This window comes from Patiria miniata, unplaced genomic scaffold (genome assembly GCF_015706575.1).
Source record: "Patiria miniata isolate m_02_andy unplaced genomic scaffold, ASM1570657v1 HiC_scaffold_4, whole genome shotgun sequence".
NCBI classification, from domain to species: domain Eukaryota; kingdom Metazoa; phylum Echinodermata; class Asteroidea; order Valvatida; family Asterinidae; genus Patiria; species Patiria miniata.
In genome coordinates, this window is record NW_024037071.1 from 4,014,568 (window position 1) to 4,040,183 (window position 25,616).

Sequence of the window (25,616 nt, forward strand, 5' to 3'; positions counted from 1 at the left end):
TTGGAAGGATTTTATAATAAAAGTTCTAGAAAATCTCTCTTGAAAAAAGCTTCTGTTACTAGGGTTGAATTGATTTTTTTCACGATTTATGCATTTCAGGCCACCATACGGTACTTGATATTTTGAAGCAGCTTTTTATTATTTTTGAAAGCAATAACTCTCAGTTTTGAAGTTGCATAAAAAAAATGGAAACAGGAACCAAGTTTGTAATGAAGTTGTCACAAGTCAATCACAGATCATGCAGTCATGCAGGCTGCCCAAATGACAGGCGATTCACATGAGCTGTGAAAATGATATTCCTTTTAGCGTTATTAATCCCGTTTCTCGTGACAGTACTAAGTTTTACAATTTTGCTTGTAATTACTCGATTACAACTGACAAAAACCTCCATCAAAAGATGTGAATTCTAACGATACACGTATTTTAATGATACATTCCTCTGATGTTCTGAAGTTCCAAACAAAAACCTAAAACAAAAAAACTACAACCTTGTCCAAACAAGGTTTGGAGCGAGAGTTGAAGGCATTTACACCACCTTACCTCTCTCAATGTTGTTAACTATACTCTTGTCTATATACAATATACTTTGTGTCATGCTTAAGTTTTATATGAAGATATATTTACACGTATAAAGTTAAGGCACTGAGTAGAATAATAATGATGATGTCATCAAAATAATTGCTGAGGTCACATCTCGTAATCATACAAAGCATAACAAACATAACGAGGTAGTTGTTAATACATTCAACTTTACAGGCGATAATATGACTGTCTTTAGGCCAATTACAATATTGGTGTAAGACAGTTTCTGTGTTTTAAATGTTAAAGTCATGTTTAATATTACCACATGCCTACAAATGCAATGTCTTAATTAATCACAGAATTTGGAGATTTTCTTTTGTCATCGTTTTGCTGAAAAACAAAATCGAGCAGTGAGTTAAAAAGATAAGGGTCCTTAAAAACTAAAAAATCTTAACCTAAATTTTGTCAATATATTTTATGAAGAAAGTGACTACACTGTACATTAAAAGTAATATAATTGTTAATTTGAAGAAAAAAAAGTCAGCCTTTGAAATGGCCTTCGATCTGATTTTACTGGATATCTTGATGCTCATCAAGTTTGAAAGACCCTTTACGCCGTAGAAGTGTGACGTCGTGCGGATCGTCTCCAATAGTGATGTGTCCAAATTTGGTAAAAATTTTCTATTTGAATTTTCTCAGACATTTAGAATAAAGAAGACCGGAAAATGGGACGATGCTTCATAGCTGACTATAGTTATCACTCAGAACGTGACGGATTCCTTTACGTTTCTTTTCTAACGGATGAAAAACTGATGAAACGTGGATACCGCGCTATTGCTAGCATAAGGCTGAGTTTGTGTAGACACATCGCCCCGGGCAATGGCGTATGGCGTAACCACTTCTACGGCGTATCGTCACTGCACATTAACTACAGAAGGGGCCCTGTGGACAACTCACTTGACCCAAGTGAGGGCATACTTTAACAAAACAAAGAATGCACGTTTGCAACAAATTTCCATAAGAACATGCTCAAAACCGCTACACAAACTGCTGCTCGTGCACAAACAAGAGAAATACTCGTGAGCAGTGAATGGTAGGAAATTGTCCAGAAAGGCCCTCAAGTATAAATTATTTTCACATTTTTATAGTCCTCAAGAGTCAAATCGAGTAAGTCACTATATTTCAAGTCAATATTGCATGAAAATTACATTAAATAATGTAATGCTGTTAATACTGTTTACAATTTATAACTCGGAACCAAAAACTGAATTGGCAATGGTTAAATGAGTAGTGTTTATTACAGCAGTGTGGTACTGTACATAAAAATCACTTCCCTGAATTATTACAAAAACGAAAAAAAAAAAAAAAAAAAAAAAAAAAACCTGACCAGATGTAGTAGGCGATTGTGACTGCTAGAGTTGATGCAGGTGGTCAATCTGATGGATACTCAGGCACTCCATCTTGGGGAAACCGTCCAGGAGATCCACTTGGAATCTGGACATGCCCGTGTTGAAGGTGACCCGATTGGCAAGGCTCGGGCCCTTGGGCACGAAACAGTTGAGGTCCTCGATGAAGTACCGCATCAGTTCCCGGATCAGGACGCCGTGGGCGACCACCAGGATGTCTGCCACCATGCCTTCCAGGTCCACGTCCTCGTCAAAATCGTCCGTGTCCTGACTGCAGAGGCTGCCCTCAGAGTAGGAGATCTCAATAGCCCCCTCTTGTGACTCACTCCCGCCCATGGAGGATGACGACAGGGTCACGTTGGGGGCGTATTGGTTACTGAGGGGTGACTGTCTGTGGTATTGAGGGGTTTTACTCCCACTCTGTTGAGGTTTAGAAGGGAGGCACGTTTGGACGTCACTTGTAAGGCCTTCTGAACTTCCGTCAGCTTGGTCTCTGGGATCCTCATCATCTGATGATGGGCCAACTGTGAACTCAACTGGAGGCACGTCCACCTCGTTGGAAGCACTCACCCCTGACGATGCAATGGAAGACTCTGGATTTGTAGGAGTTGCTGCTGACGAGTTCGTACCATCCTCAGACTTGAGGGTTTTTTTAGTGGCTGTACACTTTGTGGGAGGGGTTTGGAGTGCATTACCCTCTAGGAAGTCATCGCACAGCTCTTTGAAAAAGGAAACGGCACGTTTTCTGACCTGTAAAAAATGTATTGACTCGTCATCACAGACTGCACATGATTTTTCTGCTCTGTAAAGAAAACAGCAGCTAACATCTTAAGAAGTGAACTACATTTGTTTGCAGTATAAGTCTTGATATTCAAAGTTATATTGTCATATCTGAGTTCACATCTGAATGAGTCACTTCCAAGAAAGTAATTTCAAGTACTTTATATGTTCCATTGAGCTTAAGAAACCCTTCGGTAGACAGGTGTATTTTGTAAGTCAACCCATTAGCACCTAATATTGTGTGATATTGTATCTATTATTACCTCTGTCAAGGAGGTTATGTTTTCATCTGATTTGGTTGGTTAGTTGGTTGGTTAGTTTGTTGGTTGGTTGGTTTGTCTGTTAACAAGATAACTCAAAACCTATGGACAGATTTGCATGAAAATGTGTTTAGGGGTGGTCCTCAGTACAAGTACAAATCGATTAGGTTTTGGAAGTGATCCGGATCTGGGTCTGGATCCAGGATTTCTTTTGAGGATTCTTCACCACTTATGCGAATATTTCCTCTGGGTGTGCTGACACTATGACGGGGGAATTGTTTAGCCTTGGCGGAGGTTTGCGCTCTCAGAGTGCTTTCTCGTTCTCTGTTGAATTCATAAAACCACAACGCACTCGGGTGGTTTGGGGCTGTTCAGGGAATAACAGGCAGGGCGGTTTGGGGCGGTTTGGGGCGGTACGGGGATAAATGGGTTCATGGATATTCCTCATTAATTTAGTACTTCACTTTGACTTACTTGATCAATTGTTTCTCCTCCCTCTGGAGTGAAATGTTTGTGATGTTTGCCCTTCCTGGCTTGTCCCTGGTACTCCTTCACTGGTATCCCTTCCAAGCGTCCGTAACCCTGAAAAGCAATAGAGAAGTTCAGCGTATCAAAGACGTTTAGTGTATTAAACCCTACTTTTTCATTTCTTACATGAACAAAACACATGAAATAAGAGTCTATGGGCAAGTCCAAATATATATATGCACTAGGAGGCCCACTTGCAATTGAAGATAGAGTATAAAATTTGCAGCTATCCAAAAAGTAACTGACAAAATTATTGTTGAAAAGCATACTTGGTTTGAAGATGGTAATGGTACTAAACTCCCCGTGAAATTATTCTACCTGGCATGCTGTCAATTCCAAAGATGTGTCTAAAAACGCATTTTTGGAAATTTCCGTTAGTAGTTCGTTTTTAATTCGGCGAAGCTGTAAATGGGTGCGCTTAAGCATTGACACGATGCTGATTTCAGGCGCAATTCAAAACGTGACTCGGCAACTTTTGAATTGAAATCGAGATCCTAAAATATTGTTGTTTTTTGGAATATACTTTCACTGAGCTATAATTTCACAAGGTTAGTTGTTAAGCACCCTTCTTTAGATTTAGAGCACTTTTGTTGCTTTCAAACATGCCAAAATGACAAATGATAGACTCTACCTTTAAAAAAGCAAATTCGTATGGTAATTGAGTATGTGCTTAATTCCTTTTTTCCGACAAGCGCCTCCTCTCCTTCTGCTTACCCTTTCTCTTAACCTTTGATCTGTGACGACCTTCGGCCTCTCCACTGTTCCATGGTCCACAATGGCTTGAGCAGTCTGGGAAAAAAATTACAGACATCGTGTCCATTATTCATGACTTACTACATTTATGACACATGTTCTGCTGTGAATAAATGTTCTCAAGTCAGAATTAAGAGAGTACCTGCAGTGTGGGCAAAACAATATAACAGTATCTTGATGTTTTCAAAATAAGTACTAAATAAATAAATGAAACTGATTATGAAGACTAGAGGGAGATAATTAAATAAGCTATTCAGGGAAACTGAATAACTGGAAGCATAACAATTATTAATTTGAAAAAATAAATTGACTGGAGCCAGTAAACTGGATTCAAGTCTGAGTCAAAAGATCCAAGGCCATGACAAATGCAAGGATGACTAATATGCAGAATTGTGCCTAGAATCAAGGCTATAAAGTTGCAGAGTGACAGGACAACAGAGTGTGTCACTCCCTACCTCTGTCGCCCTCTGGAGGTCACTGGCAAAGATCTTGGTAAATCGGTGCTGCTCTAATGCCTTGGCCAGAAGCCAGATCTGCTTCCTCCCCTCCTCAGACAATGGTACGTCCATTTGACCTTTGTAAAAGAGGGGGTCAAAAATGGGAAAGTTTGGAAACAACAGTAGCACTGCTTCGACTTCTGTAATATACACCTCTCTTAAAATTTTAAAATAAATCTTGCAATAGCAAGATTTATTAGGCTAAACATGCCCACTTTTGGCTCCTGTACATGTGTACTTCATACAATGATACAACATTATTCATGGTTAGGGGCCATCTTAACTCATACAAATATTAACCTGACAGCACATAGAATTTTCAAAAGCATAATCTAAGTTGAATCAATTTTTGGGGGTGTCATTAAAAAGGGTTAAACCTTAAATTGGTATCTAAAGGTAGGATCATTTGGGTTTTTTGGGTTTTTTTTTTCGTTTGAAGCAACAATATTGCTTACAATCTTCAGTAGGGCGCATAACGACAAAAAAGTTTAGCTCAGTGGCTGATATACATGTACATACAGGAATTGAAAAAAAATATGCAAAGTTTTTTGGTCTTGTGACAGGATTCCATTGCTTACACACATACATGTATGTGGTGCCATCCCTATCTTCGCTTGAGCAAGTTTTTTTTTATTATTTGAAGGGAATGTACAACATTTGCTTTTGCTGCAATTTTCAGAAATACATGGATTTGGAGGATTAGTATGTTATAGCAAATATTGTTGAACTGACTTGCTTCACGTTTTGGGTTCCGAGATGCTGGAAAATCCAAGAAAACCAACCATGATCTTGTAGTCTGGTTCCCTGACCCCACTTATGATGAAACGGAGCAATTTATAGGCTTTGGGGAATTGTAAGGTCAGAGAATCAGTCTAGCAGGCTTGTGCCATTTCACAGGTGTGTAAACAATTGCAAAGAAAATGCAGAATAATTAAATATGAAAAATTAGGAGCAGTTTTTGGAAAAAGCCAGTTTTCTCCAACGAAAGTTTTCTTGAAAATGTCAGCACACCAGGAGCCACGATTTTACAGGATGCTTTGGACTGTCATTCCCTAACAATCCAGTAAGATATTTCATGGTAATTTGATCATTTCGTTTTTTGATGTTTGCAAATGTTTTTCTTCCCTTAAATTGGTACATGTAGATGCGTTTCTGGTAATTACTAATGTTCCTATACTGTATGCCTATAAAATAAATGTTGTCCCAGTGGTAGTAAATTTAATTTATAAACAACAATTTTGGTACAAAATACTTTTTCTCCAGTCTTACCTTGGATGATACCATCTTGGTTATATATTGTCTGGCCACTGTAAACATTGAGAAAATAAAATGAAATAAAATTGTAAAACTAAAAACCAAATTTGAAATCATGACCACTTGTGATTTGAAAATTGGGAAGAAAAGGTACAAATAAGTCCATTGAAAAGATGGTTTTAAGAAAATAGTAAACTGGAGGCACAGAGTTTGAAGACTGTAAAATTACAAAGTTTATACATGTAGCACTGAAATTCGAAGCGCAGCTTTCAACTCGGTTTCGTATCCAATTATGAAAAGAAACAGGATGTTTAACGACGGTCAATTAAAAAACATCGTGACAAGAGTTTGTCATACTAATCCCGTCTGGAACTAAAGAAGCATAAACATTTCCTTCCTTATCAAATGAACTGTTTTGAAACATCAGTGTTGATTTTGGAACGTCTGCGCAAAACTGCATGCTGGAATTTTAATACACTCAGCACGGTCTTAATTTTTGAGATCAGGGAAAAGAACCTAATTGGAAAAAGTCCTTCACAAACACAGAGTCTGGTCCACAGAGGATTGGATTTAATCTCTAGCGTGCCCGCCAGCCAGGAAGTTTCCCTGTGCCCTTGAGTGTCTCCGGCCCTATTTTCATTCATAATTTTCCATCCCCCCATTTCATATTTATAGGATGACTGGGCAATCTGCCAAGTCACAACGTGGTTAATTTTGGTTAATTTTGCTGTCCTACTCGGCAATTACCAGGGCATGACAGAATTGCAAGTCACTCCAGTCTCTAATAACTGGCCACTTGTCAATTGGTCATCTATACTACTGAACTTTGGGTTTTCTGTACACTAACAATTCAGGCATCTTGCTAAACTTCCAAAATGGAACATTCTTTGTGGGTTAAATTTCATTTTAACTGTGGCTGGGCTCTTTCTTCCTCAATACTGTAATATCCTTTAATTAAAAAAAAAAAAAAAATGAAATTTCAATGGGTCTGGGAGGGTTAGCATTTACACCTCGATTGACTCCAACTATGGAATGATGAGTCTGTGAACTCTTGACAAATATTTGGAAAAACTATCCCCAAAGGTCCCAGGTGTTCAGTAGTTGCCGCAACTTGTACACGTATCAATGAGAGAACGCTGTCTACAGAAGTGGGGCATATTGTAAAGGGTGGAAATCCAGTTCAAAAGAAAGTTTTACATATTTTTGAACCACACCTGAATTACAAAATTTGAAAGAAACAAGTCAGGTGTGTTTACAAACACAAATGCCCCGCAACCGTGACTGTTCCCATGACATAACACCACTCTTTTAACATCAACTTACATGTACCTTGGTCACATGGAACATTCATTGACAGCATTAGTGTCTTCTGTAGGTTTTATATGAATTAATCCCTAATCCCTATAATCTCAGAATAAATACAAGATTTCTATTGTTTTAGCCACTGTGAACTTGACCCTTGACCTTTTGGCCCCAAATTCAATAGGCTTCTTAGGATTACCAAGAACAATCCACAAACCAAATTTGAAGTTCATATGTTAAGTATTTCTCAAGTTATCGCGCTGACAAGATTTCTATTGTTTTAGCCACTGTGAACTTGACACTTGACCTTTTGACCCCAAATGCAATAGGCTTCTTAGGATTGCCAAGAACAATCCACAAACCAAATTTGAAGTTCACATGTAAAGTATTTCTCAAGTTATTGCGCTGACAAGATTTTTATTGTTTTAGCCACTGTGAACTTGACCTTTGGCCTTTTGGCCCCAAATGCAAAAGGCTTCTTAGGATTGCCAAAAACAATCCACAAACCAAATTTGAAGTTCACATGTAAAGTATTTCTCAAGTTATTGCGCTGACAAGATTTTTATTGTTTTAGCCACTGTGAACTTGACCTTTGGCCTTTTGGCCCCAAATGCAAAAGGCTTCTTAGGATTGCCAAAAACAATCCACAAACCAAATTTGAAGTTCACATGTAAAGTATTTCTCAAGTTATTGCGCTGACAAGATTTTTATTGTTTTAGCCACTGTGAACTTGACCTTTGGCCTTTTGGCCCCAAATGCAAAAGGCTTCTTAGGATTGCCAAAAACAATCCACAAACCAAATTTGAAGTTCACATGTAAAGTATTTCTCAAGTTATCGCGCTGACAAGATTTCTATTGTTTTAGCCACTGTGAACTTGACCTTTGGCCTTTTGGCCCCAAATGCGAAAGGCTTCTTAAGCCCTGTCCGCACTGGACTTCTTTTTTGGAAGGTTTTACCGAGACGATGGTAAAATGAAAAATGGTCAAATGTGACCACTGTCCGCACTTGGACTTTCGACACGGGAAAATTTACCCAGACCGCGTGGGAGAAGTAACCGAGCTGTCACAGTGTCAGTATAATGACTCACCGTACACAGAAAACAAATTGCCGATCACATTTTCAGCCGCCGATACGCACAGTAATATTACACACGCCATTTGCATGCACAACATAATCGTTTACACGATATTATTTCATCTTGACACGCTAAATATTGACGAAAAGGCCTATAATTCTGACGCATTTGTGATGCACGTCGTCGAAGCCATGCCGCTGTACGATGTTCCGTGCGGCAGCAGTGCAATCAGTATTCGTTGGTTCCCATCGCATGCTTACAGAATCGAAGCTATGATGTGGGCCAGGAACCAGTGACTACGGCCTACGTACGGTACCGGACCATGATGTTCCGTGCATGACTACAGTAGCGTATCAGGACGAATTCGGTGGAGAAAGAGAATTTCCGCAAATTAAAATTCAGAACGTGATCTCTCTTCTCTGTGTATGTATTTGTCCGTTGAAATATATATTTTAACGAGATTTTACCGCTCGGACTTGATGATACACCGCAGCGTGTTTCTACAAAATGTTCGGCCACGTGCAGGTTCGTGCGGTCTCTGTATGCATAACAGGGCGCTCGAGCCGGATGTACGCTTTCCTGAGCCGCTTTTACCGACTCGCACTGTCCGCACTGGACTTATCGTCTCGGGAAAAGTGACCTGGTCAGTTTTCCTGGGCGCGTGGGAAGTTTTCCTGGGCAGCAGTTGGCCAGTAAAAGTAACCGCTGGACTCAGGAAAAGTAACCGAGAGGAAAACGTCCTAGGCTGTCCGCACTGGACTTAAAATGGGAAAAGTACCCATAGTCTCGGTTAGTTTGACCAAAAAAAGTCCAGTGCGGACAGGGCTTTAGGATTACCAAGAACAATCCACAAACCAAATTTGAAGTTCATATGTTAAGTATTTCTCAAGTTATTGCGCTGACAAGATTTGTCCGGACACACACGCCCACACACCCACCCACCCACCCACACACCCACACACACACCCACCCACCCACCCACCCACCCACCCACGGAAGGACAAGGCGGAAACAGTATGCCCCTTCGGCTTCGCCGTGGGGTATAAAAACAAATAAACACATTGCCTCAAAATTGTAATAAATATACATGTAATAACCCCATTTTACGGACTCATTTCATCCGAATTTCACAGAAGTACGAGCTTGCAGTGCTGTCCAAGGCTTCCAGCCTTCTTTTTTACAAACCCTTGTGTTCATGGCCAACAAAATACTCTAATACCGTATTATTTAAGGGCATATATATCGGGATTTGGTCAGCATGGGCAATTTCAGGCCTATTTACTGGCCTGCATCCATGAAGTATTCTGTTGAATATGTTTTTTTGGCAAAGGACCTTTCCGAACCGTCAAAACTCCCACTACGGTTAGCCTGCAAACCCTAAAAGGTTAAGTGATAAACACCATGTACAAAAGTAGCTTAAAAGTCTACAAGTTTCATACAACCCAACCAGGACGTTTCCTACCACAGGCTACAGACATCAGGAGTTGATTGAATTCGTTTCTGTTAAACCACATGATGGTCTCACCAAAACTCCCAGACTGCGTAATTACTTGATTGGCATCTTGACTGGGCTAAGCCTTCCTAGGAAGGCAAGCGACCTTGACTGGTTTCCTTCCCCGTGCTTGTTTACCCACCTCCAGTGACCTTGACCATGACTGTATAAAAGTGCAAGCCTGCTACCGCCTTCCGCTGCTATGACATGGGGAGGGGGGCTAATTAGTGGAAAGCAGTTCGATCAATTTTGGTCATGTTTGCGTGCGTGCTTAGTGGCTGACTGCACATTTCAGCACTGATAAGACATTACGCACTAGCGCTTGAGTGGGGCCATAAAGTTTAAAAGCAAAGATTATTATTGGTTTGAAAGTTACCTGCAATTAAGTATTAAATGCACTTGCAAGCAGGGTGTCTGATGCCTGAGTGATACTATACATTTAGTTACATGTATGTTTGTTTGAAATTCTGTTTAAGTAAATCATAAATTCTCCACATGCATAAACAGACGATTTTGAAACTTGCTACATCCTGAAGTTGGCTAGAAATAAAATCAAATTCTGCAAAATGGAGAATACAGTCGACTCTCGTTAGTACAAACTCTGTTAATACACAATTCTGGTTATAACAAACATAAAGCCTTGGTCCCGACTGTGCATTTATGTGCACAATGAATGGGACTGAAGTTCCTCTTATTATACAAAATTCTGATATAACAAACAATTTGGCTAGGTCCGAACGAGTTTGTTATAACGAGACTCGACTGTATATGAAGTAAACCAATCAGCCTGCTCTGATGGACCAGTATGTACATCTTTCATGTGTAAAAAAAAAAATGCATTATTTAAACCTTGAGCAGAAATAAAGTTTGCAAAGTTAGCCTTATAGAAGGTTTAGAATGAGCATCCATTGCCCTAACCTTCCAAAATCCTCCAGGCAGTTTTGGAGGTTTTGGAGGATTGAGGCTGAATGTCAAAAAAGTGTCTGTTGATTTTGCAGGATGCATTGTGTCGAGATCGTACGCCGTACATGTACCCAGTATCGTTTATGTTCAGCAATGCATAATTGAGACCTGTGCTGTAAATGCTGGATATCATCCGCACTGCTTCTGAATGTCATCGGCACTGCCTCAACCCATTAACAGTGATTGTTGGAGGATTCTGAAGGATTGAAGCAATGGCCACCCTTCCACTGAACAAATTCAGCATCCATGGATGTCTTATCATGGGTATGGACCCAAAGTACGGGTAATAACTCGAAGTGAGCCGAATATCCCCCATATATATCCAAATAATCAATCATCCAACGAATATCCAAATAGGATTTTCCCACACAGAATATTTCAAAAATGAGAGAGGTAGACCTTGAAAAAGATTATAAAAAAAAACCTACCAGTGATGTAATTTTATTTGTTCAAGTTGAGCAGTTTTATTCTTTTTCAATTAAATGCCATATTTTTGTGAACAGCCAAATTCATGCATGATTGAAGAGCTGACATATGGATATTAGCACTAATTTGTATCTTTTAAATCTGTCGAATGTCAGCCTGTCAGCCTGTCAGCTGCACGGAATAAATTGATCAAATACATTTTTGATGTTCTTAAAAATAATTTCACCTCAATGTCAATGTTCGAATATTTGATCAAATCCAAGTCCCAATAATCAAATATTATACTAAACTAGAAAGCGCCCAGAGAGCGCAAACCTCCGCATAGGCTAAACAGTTCCCAACCATTATTGTCAGTACACCCAAAAGAAATACTCGCATAAATGGTGAAAAATCCGCAAAAAAAAATCCCGGATCCAGACCCAAGGCATGCAACTGGGAAATCAAAAAAAAAGAGGAAATTCAAATTTTTCCCAGACTTTGTACAGTGTTTTTCTATTTCAATGGCACACATGGGAAGTAAAAAAAGAGGAAATCAGCTGATCCGAGGAAAAGTTGCATGCCTGAGACCCAGATCCGGATCACTTCCAAAATCTAATAGATTTGTACAAGTCTGTACCAAGGACCACCCCTAAACACATATTAATGCAAATCTGTCCTTAACTGTTTGAGTTATCTTGTTAACAGACAAACCAACCAACCAACAAACTAACCAAATCCGATGACAACATAACCTCCTTGGCGGAGGTAATTATTCAAAAATAAACAGCAATGATTTGTCAGATATAGAGCCAGAGGTCTGGGCACTAGATTAGCCTTTAATAAGGCCAACAAAAAAAAATACTTCTGCTTCCGATTACATGGCATTCGAAAATAGGCTAGGTAGGTAGGGAATTTTTTTTGGGGGGGGGGGGCCAATTTTTTTGTGTACGATCATATGGAGGCGTCTGCGTGTAGTCAAGGATAAAAGGTAGAAAATGATGGTTTTGGGTGTTTTTTCTAATTTGTCCCATAAAAATATTTGGGTAGGGGCTGTCAGAATTGGGTAGGTAAGGAAACCGGAAGCAGAACTATTTTTTTTTGGCCTAAGGCCAATTGGCCAAGCAAGCCTGATGGCATTTTTGTAGGATAGAATTAGGTATGCATGGTGACTTAAAGTACTTGTACTTGTAACAATGGCTCTTTGCACAGGGACTGAGCGGTGACTGAAAATATCAAAGCAAAAATATCTGTTTGAAAGTTTCATGCAATTTTTTTTAGTAATGTACTTGTTATGCCAAACCTATAGAAATGGTCCCAACAACAGTTTGGTAGTATACAAATACAACATGGTTTGTGAGGAAATTGTAAAAACTAATGTTGGATGATTGGGACTATCTCCTGAGATAAAGCCGAGGGAGATAGTCCCAATCACAGGGACTGGTTCACAGTCAAAATATACACTGCCCGATTTCAAATTTTGGTTTGATAGCCAGGTTGTACACAGCCGTTAATCATTATGCTAAAATCTTTCCAAATCTTCTCACTGCAATTCTTGTTGAAAAAAGGTATTGTCTGGCTCTAATTAAGTTTTGCAAGCTGTTTTCGTGCACTACACTATTTTAACCACAAAAACAGAGGTGATCGTCTGGATTTTGGAAAGATTCCCATATCTGGCCATCAGTAATTGTTCCCTTAAGTGAACTACCCGCCATCAGAAAGTGATAATACGTCCTAAAAAGTCAAAATTGGCAGGGACAAATTTTGAATTTTTACTGAGAAAACACTTACAAATTTTCAGACCAGTCCCATAGGGTTTGTGCACAGGGTGACAAGAAATGGCCAGATATGGGAATCTTTCCGCTACTAATAAACTATTTAGAGGCATCTGAACTTCTGAAACATAACCCTAACGTCCTAAAAAGGGCTCTTTGGGGGTCAAGGACCAAATGCTACAGAAAAATGTGTTGTGCAGACTTGTTATTGTATGGAAAGAAATGCATACTACTCAGCAGTATTTTGTAGCTTTAGGTGAGGTAAGGGTTAGGCCTAAGCCAAGGTTAAAAAAAGTTATGCCTGAAATAAAAAAAATAAAAAAAACACCCAAATATGCACTATAGTATAAGTATAATGCAGCCTCAAAAAAGGAAGTGGGTGGGGACGATCAACTGGTATTTTGCTTATTTGGCCTTACAACAAATTTGACAAAACCGTAATCAAATTATCAATCTCACTTTCTATTCTAAAGAAAAATCCAGATCACTTCATCGGGATGAAATTCATATGTAATTTACAAACCTGTTAGTGTTACTTGATCAACGAACTCAACAGCCCTACTGTGTGTGTAGACTATGTCTGTATTGTACAAATGCCTCTCGTGCATCCAGACTTGAGCTGAGTGCTCGCTCGCTCGGCGCGGCGCGGCGGGCACAACACAAGTAGGATACGCTATACGGTTGGGTGGGTGGGTGGAAATGTTGACATCCAGCATTCATGATTGAACAAAACCGAGCAGAATACATGCAAACATTTCTCCACTTACTGTCTTACAAGCGTCAGAATGAACCTCGCCATCTCCTCAGACAGCTCGCACGCCTTGGCTGCACAGCTTGTTCTGCCAAAATCGCACAAGAGCTGGTGAATTTATAGGCGATTTTGGCTCAGCTTTTTGTCAGCTCGCATGCCGTGCTTTACCGGTGTCTGGTAATAATCGTCGGTACACCTACGCGATTGCGTATTGTGGCCACAAAACCCGTTGGTCCAATCTTAGACCAGACGTTTGCAGTTTGGATGCCAGACCGTGTCCTCTGTTGACCTCGTGACCTGTCTGGGGAGAATTTATTCGTCTAGCTGCGGTCTGAAGGTCGCGAGTTTTGCGTTGGTCATACGTACATGTACTGCTAGTTTATAGGGTTAGTAAATTGGCAACAAAATATTTCGTCAGTAAAATCATTCGTTATTTTTTTTTGTATACTTGCCAACGTGCGAACTGAAAGTTTAAATGATCGCCGTGAAACAAAATACATGTAATAATTTTTCCCCCAGTACGTGAGGGTATTGTTCATTCCAAAATCGGCTTGAAAAAGCAGTCTTAAAACTACTCATGAATAAATTCGTCCCGGCGATATCGGCCATCGGACAGTGCCTCTTTAGGCCAAATAAAAAAAAAACATGTTTAGCGTCTCCGCCCGCTGGCTTTTTGGAGGCCGCTTCCTCTTTTTTTTTCAAACCGAAAAAAACGATAACTTTTAAACAGTGGCGTCATTTTGGCCTCTTTGTCTGTTGCATCTAGCCCATATATGTCATTTCCTTAGTCCAATGGCGGTATTAAAAAAAATAATAATCTGGCGGCCATCTTGAAAAATAGCCAAGTCGGGCGGCCATTTTGGAGAGAAAAAAGGGCCTCCCGCTTCTTTAAGGCAGGACGCTGAACATGTTTTTTTTTTGGCCTTATTTAGAAGATGGGTCATGTAATTAAGCTTTGATATTCCTATTAATTATACATGTATTTATCTTCTACATTTCGATTTGCGTAGCAGTTGCATGACTATAGGGACCGGTACTGAATGACGGATTTGCGTGCATGCGCAAAAGTTTAATTCCAGACGTCCAGTTAAGCAGTAGATTTTCGTTAAAAATGAAACAAAACTAAAGACTTGAAGTTGGTCTAAGTTTCAAGTAGGAAACAAATTGAATCTGTTGAAGATGTCGGAGAGTAGTTCTTTGCAAAAAAAATATTCTGCCTCGATTGAAAAGTATAGGCCCATATAGGTCTACAATCCTACAGTACACATATGATCCATGTCGTGATCATCTAACTCAAAAGTTGACTGACCGAGCGAGCGGACGGTAGTGCATGCTTATGGGCAAGATGCCAGGCTGGCATTGTTATTTCAAACGCGACGTCTTAAGACAAGACGTGTCCACACATCAGCAGCTAGAACTCATCATTGAGGCGGGGTATGCACGTTGGAAATCTTTCCGCTTTCTTTGGAAATGGAAATGAGGTGCAACCAGCTAGAATAATTGCAGGAAATTAAGTCGGAAATGTTGTACCCATAACAAGGTGCGTATAGTCAGGGGAAACCTCCCTCAAACTTCATCATCCTACACGTATGTTCGAGGCGGGGTCAATGATTCAGTGTCCTGTAGTACCTGTACCGCATAATAGATGGATTGAAAAATGGTTGAAATGTCGATGGCAGTTCAGTTTTAATAACCCCTTCAAAATTCAAATATAATAGCGCCTGGATGCTGGAACTCACAGAAAATAATTAGCAGCACTTTGTTTACTCGGCCAAACCTGCCGACAATCGGCCATGCATAACAAAATTGCTATTACATAATTAGGCAGCAGGCGCGGTTCTATGGAGGGTCGGGGAGGGGCTAGGGTGGCTTTGGGCCCCCCAACTTTTGTTTAGCCCCCCCCCCCCCCCAAAAAAAATCCCCCACCCCAAAAAATTGAAATAGCAGCAACGAATGTTACAGAAGGTGACGTCACATGCGAACGGTCTACCCATAAAATTCGCTATTTGCCGGTCAGGCGCGGATTCAGAGGGGGTGGTTTTTTGTGTCAATCCCCCCCCCCCCCGGTTGAAAACTGTTGGAAATTGTATTGATAATAATAACGTACATGTCTGCCAGAGGAGTAGCCATTTGTGAGAAGGGGGCATATTTGTACACTATTAGGTATGATAGTGTGCATGATCGTAGGATTTGATCAGCGCTCCCCATTGAAAATATGATATGACCCCCCCCCCCCCATTGATTTTCGGAGGCCTAAGTGTCCGGAGAAGAAAAAAAACGGCCTAGGCCTACATATCAGCACGCTTCCCTCGACAAAATTTCTGGATCCACCCCTGCAAGCCCCCAAAAAATATGGGGCCGTATCGTAAGTCCCACGCTTCATAAGTCCGACGCCTAATAAGCCCGAAATTTAGGAATCATGAGACATCGGATTATGATGAGGCATATTGGACGGCCTCATAGCTCCGACGCCTCATGAGTCCGACGCCTCAAAGTTCCGACGGGTGCCTAACTATATGTTTCCCAATACCGATGTTCCCCAATACCGATGTTCCCCGAAATCCCTACCCTATAACCCTTACCCTGAAAAGGCCTAACCCTAACCCTAATCCTAAGGATTTCGGGGAACATCGGTAGTGGGGAATATCGGTATTGGGGAACATCGGGTAGACCCCATTCCGACAACGGACGAACGATGTTTCGGATTCGGACTTATGAGGCGCACTTAATATGAGGCGTCGGACTTAGAGGCATCAGACTAATATGAGGCGTCGGACTTATGGGCCTTTATTTGGTTGGGGTGAGATTTTGTCGGACTTATGAGGCGTCGGACCTATGAGGCGTCGGACTTATGAACCGCGCCTGATTATAAGCCGATAACATTGCCCCCCAATAAATTCCCCACTTTTTTGCTCTTAAGCTTACTGAAGAGCAATGATAATATTTTGTTCAGGGTTCGACTTTATACCTTTTTTCACTAGCCAGCCGGGATACTGAAACAGACTCTTAAACTAACCCGCATGTTTTTCTTCTACAGAGTTCATATCTCATAAACAACAATGTGCACAAAAAATATTATAAGTTAAAGTAAATGTGTATCATGAGGCGGTGTCAGGTCAACTCGCCCCCTGGCCGACTCGCCCCTTACCGACTCGCCCCTTACCGAGTCGCCCCCTGACCGACTCGCCCCCTGACCGACTCGCCCCTTACAAGCTCGCCCCCTGGCCGACTCGCCCCCTGGCCGACTCGCCCCCTAGCCAACTCCCCCATTGCCAACCCGCCTCCTAGCCGACTCGCCCCCTGACCGACTCGCCCCCTGACCGACTCGCCCCCTGGAAATGATGCACCGTACGGGGACATCGTAAAAAAAAAAATAATAAAGACAGTGGAGGGAAACAATTCAAATTGCCCAATTCAAAATTTGGTTCTGAAAGTTCCATTTCTGAGCCTCTTTTATAACTTTTTCAAAACCGTTCGGTATGTTTGATAAGAACACCACTAAACCAACAAAACGAAAAACATTTATTCTGAAAAATATTTTTTAATGAAACTGAGGACCCAGAGTCGAGATTTACAATTATAACGTTATGTCATTGACAAACGGTGAACGCGGGTATACCTGCCGCGCGCCGGCACCCACCGGTAGCTAGACCTGCCGTGCCCGCCGGCAGTCACCGTGAACGCTACTACGCGCACATGCCCAACGGGCCCTATGCCACGGGCACTCCGCGAAAAATCACGCTGCGCTATATCGGTAAAGTTGTGCTAAGGTGTTTCCAACCCAAATTCTTTATAAAAGGATCAATAGTTTTTTGCATTGGTATCGGAAATCCTTCAAACTTGCGTTTGAGTAATTTGGCTCCATTAAGTTTCACGTTGCGACCGGGCAATGTGCTCCACTGTCTTTATTTTTATTTCACGATGTCCCCGTACGGTGCATAATTTTCAAGGGGGCGAGTCGGTCAGGGGCGAGTCGGTCAGGGGGCGAGTCGGCTAGGGGGGAGTCAGCCAGGGGGCGAGTCAGCTAGGGGGCGAGTCAGCCAGGGGGCGAGCTTGTAAGGGTCGAGTCGGTCAGGGGGCGAGTCGGTCAGGGGGCGAGTCGGTAAGGGGCGAGTCGGTAAGAGGCGAGTCGGCCAGGGGGGGAGTTGACCTGCAATCCATGAGGCAATATCGTACTGTATTTAATAAACAGATCTAATAATTTAACCACGAACAGTTAATAAAATTAGACATAAATTGATACAGGTTAGCCTTTTTCTGAAATTAATGATTTATTTCTTCCTGTCCTTTCATAATTTGCCGTATCCCAAATTTTAACTCGCCATGCAGTCTGGCTACTTAGGAATAGTTTGACAATAGCCCGCCGCTGTTTTGACAAACGGTTATAGCAGGCTACCGCTAAAGTCGAACTAGGCCTAGTGCATTGTTTTATGAATCTTGAAAACTTCAGGGGGTTCACGTTTTCCATACCAGGTTTAGAAATAAGTAATCAATAATGACTACCCGGATTTTCCAGATTCGTACGATAGTTTCTGATGCACCTAGTTTGTAGCATGAGCCGAAACTTCAATGGACTTCACAGTGGGCATTTACCAGCGCCCTCCCCACTTTTAAATTTTTTTCTTGCCCCGCCCACTTTTGATTACGGCCGGATCCATCCACAGACTAGATATGCGTGTGTGGCAAGTAAAACTTCTCCCGCCATAATGGTTGTATTTTCTTGAAGGAAATGCACATGCGTCAAACGCTTTTGTTTTGTTACGGTTTCGTTTTGTTGATTTTTGTGGGTTTTGTTTTGTTTTGTTGATGTTGTTGTATGGTTGTAATATGACACACTGTGACGATTTCCTTTGGTCACGAGGGTCTTGGACTAGGATCGGGTGACTCAAAGTCTGAGAGGGACTCAAAACCTTTAGGGTATGTCGATTTTCACGTTTTGACCTCTCACTTCTCAGCTCATTCAGATGACCGTACGTACGGGCAATGAAAACTCTTCATTCTTGGGTTGGAGGGCCGGGGGGGGGGGGGGGGGGGGGATTCCGCAATACATTTCTGTTTTTCTTTTGTCAAAAGAGGGCGCGCTCATATTCACTCGGAAAAAGAGGAACCTTTGATCACGCGTGTGACTTGCACAGTTTCTAGTTGCAGTCACTATCCTGTACAAATTAAATATCAAAGTGATAATTACAATGGCTGATTTAACGGTTGCAACTCCTGATGAAGATATTTTCGACTCAATTGTAATGGCAGAAGAAAGGTAAAAGCAGATGATGGGTGACCGCATTGTTCATTTTAACAAACACTATGTCGTTCGCGCGGTCCTATTTCTACGCACTCATATTTTTATAGCTCATCTTCGCACGCGCGTTGCAAGTGTTACCTGCGCAGATATAGGTTGCGGTCGTGGATTCAACATGTTTCATTTCCTTTCATTTCTGTGACACTGACAGGTTTTCTGATTTTTAAAATGTTTATTGAGCCGTGAACGTAGTGATCGATCTGGCAGATCGTATAACATGTATAAAATTAGTTCTGATTCTCATTTAACTTCCTAGCCCCACTAGTGTGGCCGTCGGTATGCTGCGCTGAACCTCAGCGCAGCATACCGACGGCCACACTAGTGGGGCTATTAACTTCCTTGCTTAAAAATAAAGCAAGGGGGAAGGATAACAGAAACTGCCACTGTTTGTTGTCTGCACAGCGAGCATCCCAACTACAGCAGTACATGTATGGTTGGGCCTCCCAAACTACAGCTATGGAAAAAATATTGCAACCTGACGCCACTTCAGCGCAGCGGTTGTGTACAAAGTCTATGGAGAGTCAAGCATTTTTTTTAAGTGTTTTCTAACAAAATTGGAAATGTTTCTCAGTCCCAGATTCATGTTTATCATCACTTTTGCAATGACTGACCTTCATTGAGACGATAATGATCCCAATAGCAATGATACAATGATCAGGGCCCAATGATCAGGGGTAATAAAGCGCTTTGATCTCAGTTAAAGGCGCTATATGAAAACCTGTTATTATTATTATTATTGTTGTTATTATTATTATTATTGTTATCTAACCACAGATTTCATGAGGACGGATTTACCGAAGGCTTTGCTGCAGGTAAAATCGCTGGAGACCAAGAAGGCTTCAAGATGGGACAAGTCAAGGGTAGACAGATAGGGTCCGAGTATGGTTTCTATCTGGGCTTTGTAGCAACATGGCTGCAACTTGTGAAAGAAGACCCTGGACTTGCTAAGAAAAAGTAGGTTGCTGATTAGGGAATAGCATTCTGGGTTTTTTTTCACCAAAATGTACAAAAGATATTGTGGCGGAAAGTGTTTAGTTGTGACGTCATACCATAGCACTAACGCTTAATCACTTGTGTGCAGTGACCGGGCGGAGCTTACGAGCTCCGTGGGCTGCTGCGCGTACGTGATTGGCCAATAACTCCCATAAGTTTAGCGCACTATAGGATTAGTACACGCACATGGTTTGTAGACATGACGTAGCGTCTACATGTACCTGGTATATAAATGAGTGCCTGGGGAGCGCGCTCTGTTTAGCAGTTTGGGTTTAGAACGCGCATTGGTACATGGTTTAGCCTAGTTGTTGGGACTGATTGCTGCTAGTTGTGGAGATCGTTGTTAGGTGAGATACTATAGCTTGTTGAGTGTATAGTTTTGGGGCTCATCTGTTTAGAGTGTTGAGTGCCGGGTGTAGCTGCGACAGCGGGCAGAGAAGTAGGTGAATTACTGGTACCCTGCTTATGTGAAATTGCTTAGGCGATTTGTGTACAAAGTCTGTGTAGCTGTACTGGGGTCGCGCTGGTATGTGTAGCTGAATTCTGGCTTACACGCACGGCGTAGCGGGTACCCTGCTAACGGACTGTATACATTGCTAAGCGGCTGTTGTGTGCTTGTGACGCTGTGTTTGGCTAACTTAGCGATTCATTACTAGCGCTGTGCATAGTTGCTCATTGCTGCCATTGTTGTCTAGTGCTTAATGCTGTGTGCGTTGTTGCATAGACGAGCAGCGGGCTCTCTCCAGTAATTAACTAAGGACCCTGTTAATAAAACAACCCACCGAATCACATCATAATTGTTGTACTTGATTATTGTTGAATAAATTACGATCACTGTTGTTTGAGATTACCGACAATTCTGCTTCCGGTGTTTATGTTTACAGGTTTATTGTGCAATTAATTAACGGAGATAATTAATCAACACTCATTCATAATCGGGCGGTAGATTTCCACCAAAACGGACCTGCACCCTTAGCCTTGAAGGTCGCTCTGAGTGATCTCTCGTCTAGGGAAGAGCCTTGGTTTGGGAAGATTGTCTTCACCCCACTAGGAGTCAGACTTGTCCTAACAGACTTAGGTTGGCCCGGGGGTTCCCGCCACAATATGTGGTAATTCTCCTTTTGCTGAGTGCTCATGGTGTTTTTACAGGAGTCCACTGGGGTCTAGAATTCGAGAACCTTTTTGACATTGGCATTGCATCAATGGTTAGGAACTGGTCAAGCAATGCAGTGAACTGGTCAAGCTTTAAATTAGTTTTTTTTGCATGGTTTGTTTGTCATGCATAACCAAGGTGGGTTGCGAAAATCGAAAAAGTATAATTTGGTTACCCAGACTCGATTCGAGTCCATTGACGTATGACAAAAGGACTCAGAGTGGACTCGGACTCAACTGTCATGACTCAAACATGACACTCATGAAGGCTTGTGACTCATGAATCACATTATTCTTTGCAAACAATGGAAAGAATGTACCCAGTATTTAGACGCCACTGCTTTGGTTGTGTACAAAGTTTATGTAGGGTGGAGTGCATTTTCAAAGTATTTCTGACAGAATTAGAAATGTTTCTCAGTCCCAGATTCATGTGTTTTCAATATTTTTGCAATGACCGTCCTTTATTGAGATACTATGTGATGCGATCAAGCTAGATGAATTGTTTGTCGGGAATTTTCATTTGGAGATACAGGCCAAAATAGGGCCACTTCACCACATCACTTTATCACATCTCTTGGTGTTCAGACTTCTATAATTTTTTTAACTAAAGATGGTATCAGCATGCAGTTTTCAGAGAAGTAATGCTGAGATTGTGCTCTTTTCAAATCTGTAATACATGTGTAAAAATTGCTTTGACCAGGGTCAACAATCGACTCATGTAGCTTGATCGCATCATATATGTGATGAAAAAAGTGGCGTCTTTCCCCAACAATATCTTTTATCAAAACAAAATACCATGTGATGTGTGGAATATTGTTCATCACGTCTTTCAGAAAAGAGTGGGAAATAACTTACAGTTTGTTCATATTTCCTACAAAATAGAAACTAGTATATCGTAAAATAGTTGCCATACCGATGATCTTTTCTGCAGTTTCTATTGCTTTGATCTATTCCATGATGTGGTTTTGATCACTCAATTGACAGGAGAATAAATTAAATGTATTGAGTAAAAAAAATATTGTTGACTTATGGTATCTCCACAGCGTAGTAAAAACACTTGATGTGCTGAACGCCATGCTTGCCTCCTTTAAAGTGAACGACATAAACAACGAAAGCTACTGGGATGATTTGAAAAAAATCAGAGACAAATTCAAGCAGGTAAGTGTTATTTGTATGCTTTGATAGGTTTCTAACTTCTCGAACCCTTTAAACTACACCCTCAGCCGATCTCACGAAACAGGCGTAGGTTACGCCATTCGTAGGACTTACGATCGATTTCATGAAACTCGTCATAGCTGTGCAACTTTTTTAATAATTCAAACATCTTGGACAAGGAGATTAACAGCATTTACAATGGCTGTTTGTCAATATTACTGTTCAGTCACAAAACAGTCGTTGAGTCACCCAGTCCGCCATTTTGAAAATAGTTTTGTCTTACTTTCTTCGGAATCGTGCGGCAACTGTAAAAATTCCGTCATGGGTAATATACCTGTACTTCAAACACAACACTTTGAGAATCTTGTATCCATGTTGATAAGTTGAGCAACGACAAGCTCCACAATGGCAACGATTTGCCAGTAAAATAGTTGATTTTCAGTCGCTACGCCATAACTTACGCCACCTACAGGGACTGCGTAAATTAGGCCATAATGTGTTGTGTAAGTCGCGCACTCACGCAATCTGAAACTTTCGTGAAATTGGCATAACTGAATAGTTTGGCAGCTTGAAATGTTGCGCAACATGTACATTAAATTGTTGTGGAAGTGGAGTTAAGGTTTCGTGAAATTGGCTGGTGGAGCTTTGGGGGATTTGCAGGATCAGACAAAGAGGGTTTATCCCGTCGTAAACCTTCCATTCTCATCCAAAATTCAACCTTCAGTTGCTTCAAGATAAGCAGTATTTGAGCTCTGAAACCTTGAATACAAAGTCTGCGTCTTAAATTGTGGACTGGAGTCCAAGTGTTCTGAGTTATTTCTTTTTTTTTGCATTAATAAACAGGACTGCATCACAACCCATCTAAAAAAAACTATATTATATGACAATTGAAATACATAAAACATTTGATGGAGGATTGTTTTTGTTTAGGTTGCTTCACTTCTCGGTGTTAAACTGGATTTCACCGACGAGAAAACCCAACAGCCACCCATGTCCTTCTGAGAAGGGCATGTCTGTTGGAAAGGAGGCGTACGTAGCTTGTGTTGGTGCGAGACAAAATTCTCGGGTGCTAGCTGACGACATTCAACTGGAATGGTATACAAAATTCCTGCTTTCAACTGGAATGGTAAGCAATTATATAATGCATGTTAGCTTGCAGATGGAACATGTTTTATCTGCAGCCCGAATTGAAGACACTTGCAATCCAGAATAATCAAATCAATGAATGCATTTGTGTTAATGATGTAATGCAGGATATTATATTTAGGAGGTCGACACTCCACGAGTTGAAAACTGGCCTGTTCAAAGCAAATGCTTGGTGGCCACAATGCATCGTAAATTACTCTTTATTATTTTTCGAAAATTCCTTAAATTCGAAAGTCTGTCATTATTTTGTCAAATGAGGCTTCGCCTCGCCTGCTACACACATTTGGTCATGCAGTCATTGCTGTGATTAGTCAAACGTTATGGGGAGGGGCTTAACATGCTTAACCCTAACCCCCTAGGCTCTTGCACTGGAAAGTATACCAAACCTAACAAATTTCAACAGCTGCATACAGGTCTGTAAGCACTGGTACCAAAACTGCCAAACTCCAACAGGCCTTGTACGGGGAACAGTACTAAACCTGCCAAACTCCAACTGTTGGAGTTTGATTGACTTGGTATGGATGGGCCTATGCATTGTCGAGTGATTGGATAGGGATGGTACCAAACCTAACAAAATAAAGCAATATATTTGACCAGGAACTGTACTGGGGACCGTGGGTGAGCGTACCCACGAAGAAATGCCTGTGAACTCCCATGTACATGCACATTTGACCACAAACTGTGCTGAGGACCGTGGGTGAGCATACCCACGAAGAAATGCCAGTGAACTCCCTCAAACTCCAACGTGTTCACAAATCTCATGCCCTTCTGCCCCGAACCTCACAAAATTCAACAGGGTCTCCCTGGGCCTTTGGTACCCAGTCAATCAAAGTCCAACACCAACTGGCCAGTGTTCGGTACCAACCCTGCCAAAATCAAGCAAAACCCGCTGTTGGAGCTTGATGGGCTCAGGGTTGTTAGGGTTAGAGGGCTTATGCAGTTTTTATTTAATGCAAACCTTTGTGTCCCATTCAACCTATTTTTTTTTCAGGTTTAGTTTTGCCATTTTCCTGGGTATTTTTGTAACTTCTTGGTTTTTATGCAAATGCAAATGTCCATATTTATGAGCAAAAGTGTGATGTCATTTCAGGAAAAAAACTCAATGTTGCATCTATTCCAGCATCTTGAAGACGGTCAGAGCATACTGACCGGAACGTTGAGTTTATACCTCTGGTTTAGTTTAGAAATTATTCGCACATGGTGCTTCTGCAAACCTTTCATTTATTAGTATCTCCACCATGCAAAGCCTCAAATCTTACTTATTCCAGCATCAAAAGTTCCCAGAGTTGTCGATGTTATGCCGTCTTAAATTTTCTTTTCTTTGGCGATCCGTTGTTGTGTCAGTACATGGCAGTAAGCCAGTGAGCAAACTTTTTTTCTCAGACAGGTTTTCAATGAGCAAATGTTTGCAATCACAGTTTGAACAGAAAACCCCAAAACTGAACATTGTCTTCCTGAAATGACATCACAGCAAAAGCGCCCTCAGTTGTCCAGAAAAGCATGGACAATTTGAAATGTGTAAAAAATGGTACTTTTCCATAAAATAAACCAAAAAGGGTCATTAAATACATGTAGTTTTCATATATTTAATCGGAGTAGAAAGTTGTTCCTCAGAAAAATTAATCTCATGAACCCTTTAATGGATCAGTGTACAAGTTGTTTACTTCTATGATTTTGTTTGCCACTGTGAATGCTTCAAACTGTGTTATTGATAATATTATTTTTTATAGGTGCTGCAGTATCCTGCCCTAGCCACAGCAAGCGATGTTATCCTTTTGGAGGTTGCGACAAAGAATGGGACAAAGTTCAGGGTTCCCAGCGGTCTCTCTGTTCAGGAGCAGTAGATGATGCTGAGTGACCACCCACCACCCGAGAGTTCCATTGTTTATGATACATTGTTTGTTTGTGTTCTGGTAGCAATCCTTCCCTGACCAGTGGCGGTTCTACAGAGGGGCTAGGGGTTGCTTTAGCCCCCCCCCACCAACTTTTGTGTAGCCCCCCCCAAAAAAATTCCATAAAAAAAAATAGCACTAGAAAAATATAAGAATGTGACGTACATGCGAACAGTCTCCCCCTAATAAATAGTCGTGAGAAGGGTGCTTTTGTACAC

General features: G+C 41.2%; 3 protein-coding genes across 3 annotated transcripts in view; 1 reads left to right on the forward strand and 2 right to left on the reverse strand.

The window, feature by feature from the left end:
• Positions 1-114: 114 nt before the first annotated feature.
• Positions 115-13,958, reverse strand: LOC119739955 (fructose-2,6-bisphosphatase TIGAR-like). Its single transcript, XM_038215113.1, has 6 exons — positions 13,778-13,958; positions 6,016-6,053; positions 4,705-4,823; positions 4,211-4,285; positions 3,443-3,550; positions 115-2,678 (listed from the first exon to the last, which is right to left on the reverse strand). The coding sequence occupies exons 1-6, from the start codon at positions 13,807-13,809 to the stop codon at positions 1,935-1,937; spliced, it is 1,116 nt and encodes a 371-aa protein (XP_038071041.1). The 5' UTR covers positions 13,810-13,958; the 3' UTR covers positions 115-1,934.
• A 4,902-nt stretch (positions 13,959-18,860) lies between these two features.
• Positions 18,861-23,437, forward strand: LOC119740171 (protein LTO1 homolog). Its single transcript, XM_038215387.1, has 4 exons — positions 18,861-19,018; positions 19,835-20,014; positions 22,249-22,363; positions 23,291-23,437. The coding sequence occupies exons 1-4, from the start codon at positions 18,951-18,953 to the stop codon at positions 23,360-23,362; spliced, it is 435 nt and encodes a 144-aa protein (XP_038071315.1). The 5' UTR covers positions 18,861-18,950; the 3' UTR covers positions 23,363-23,437.
• A 2,099-nt stretch (positions 23,438-25,536) lies between these two features.
• Positions 25,537-25,616, reverse strand: part of LOC119740063 (disintegrin and metalloproteinase domain-containing protein 12-like) — a 35,821-nt gene continuing 35,741 nt past the window's right edge. The window contains exon 20 of the mRNA XM_038215265.1: positions 25,537-25,580. Within this exon, the coding sequence (XP_038071193.1) occupies positions 25,537-25,580 (44 nt within the window). The remainder of the gene's footprint in view (positions 25,581-25,616) is intronic.

Coding starts and splice junctions, on each gene's coding strand:
- LOC119740171 (XM_038215387.1), top strand. CDS start 18,951: ATGGCTGATTTAACGGTTGCAACTCCTGATGAAGATATTTTCGACTCA. Junction 19,019..19,834: donor ATTGTAATGGCAGAAGAAAG/GTAAAAGCAGAT, acceptor ATCTAACCACAG/ATTTCATGAGGACGGATTTA. Junction 22,364..23,290: donor TCAGAGACAAATTCAAGCAG/GTAAGTGTTATT, acceptor GTTTTTGTTTAG/GTTGCTTCACTTCTCGGTGT.
- LOC119739955 (XM_038215113.1), bottom strand. CDS start 13,809: ATGGCGAGGTTCATTCTGACGCTTGTAAGACA. Junction 4,824..6,015: donor CCAAGATGGTATCATCCAAG/GTAAGACTGGAG, acceptor TCTTTTACAAAG/GTCAAATGGACGTACCATTG. Junction 3,551..4,210: donor ATCAAAGGTTAAGAGAAAGG/GTAAGCAGAAGG, acceptor ATTGCTTTTCAG/GGTTACGGACGCTTGGAAGG.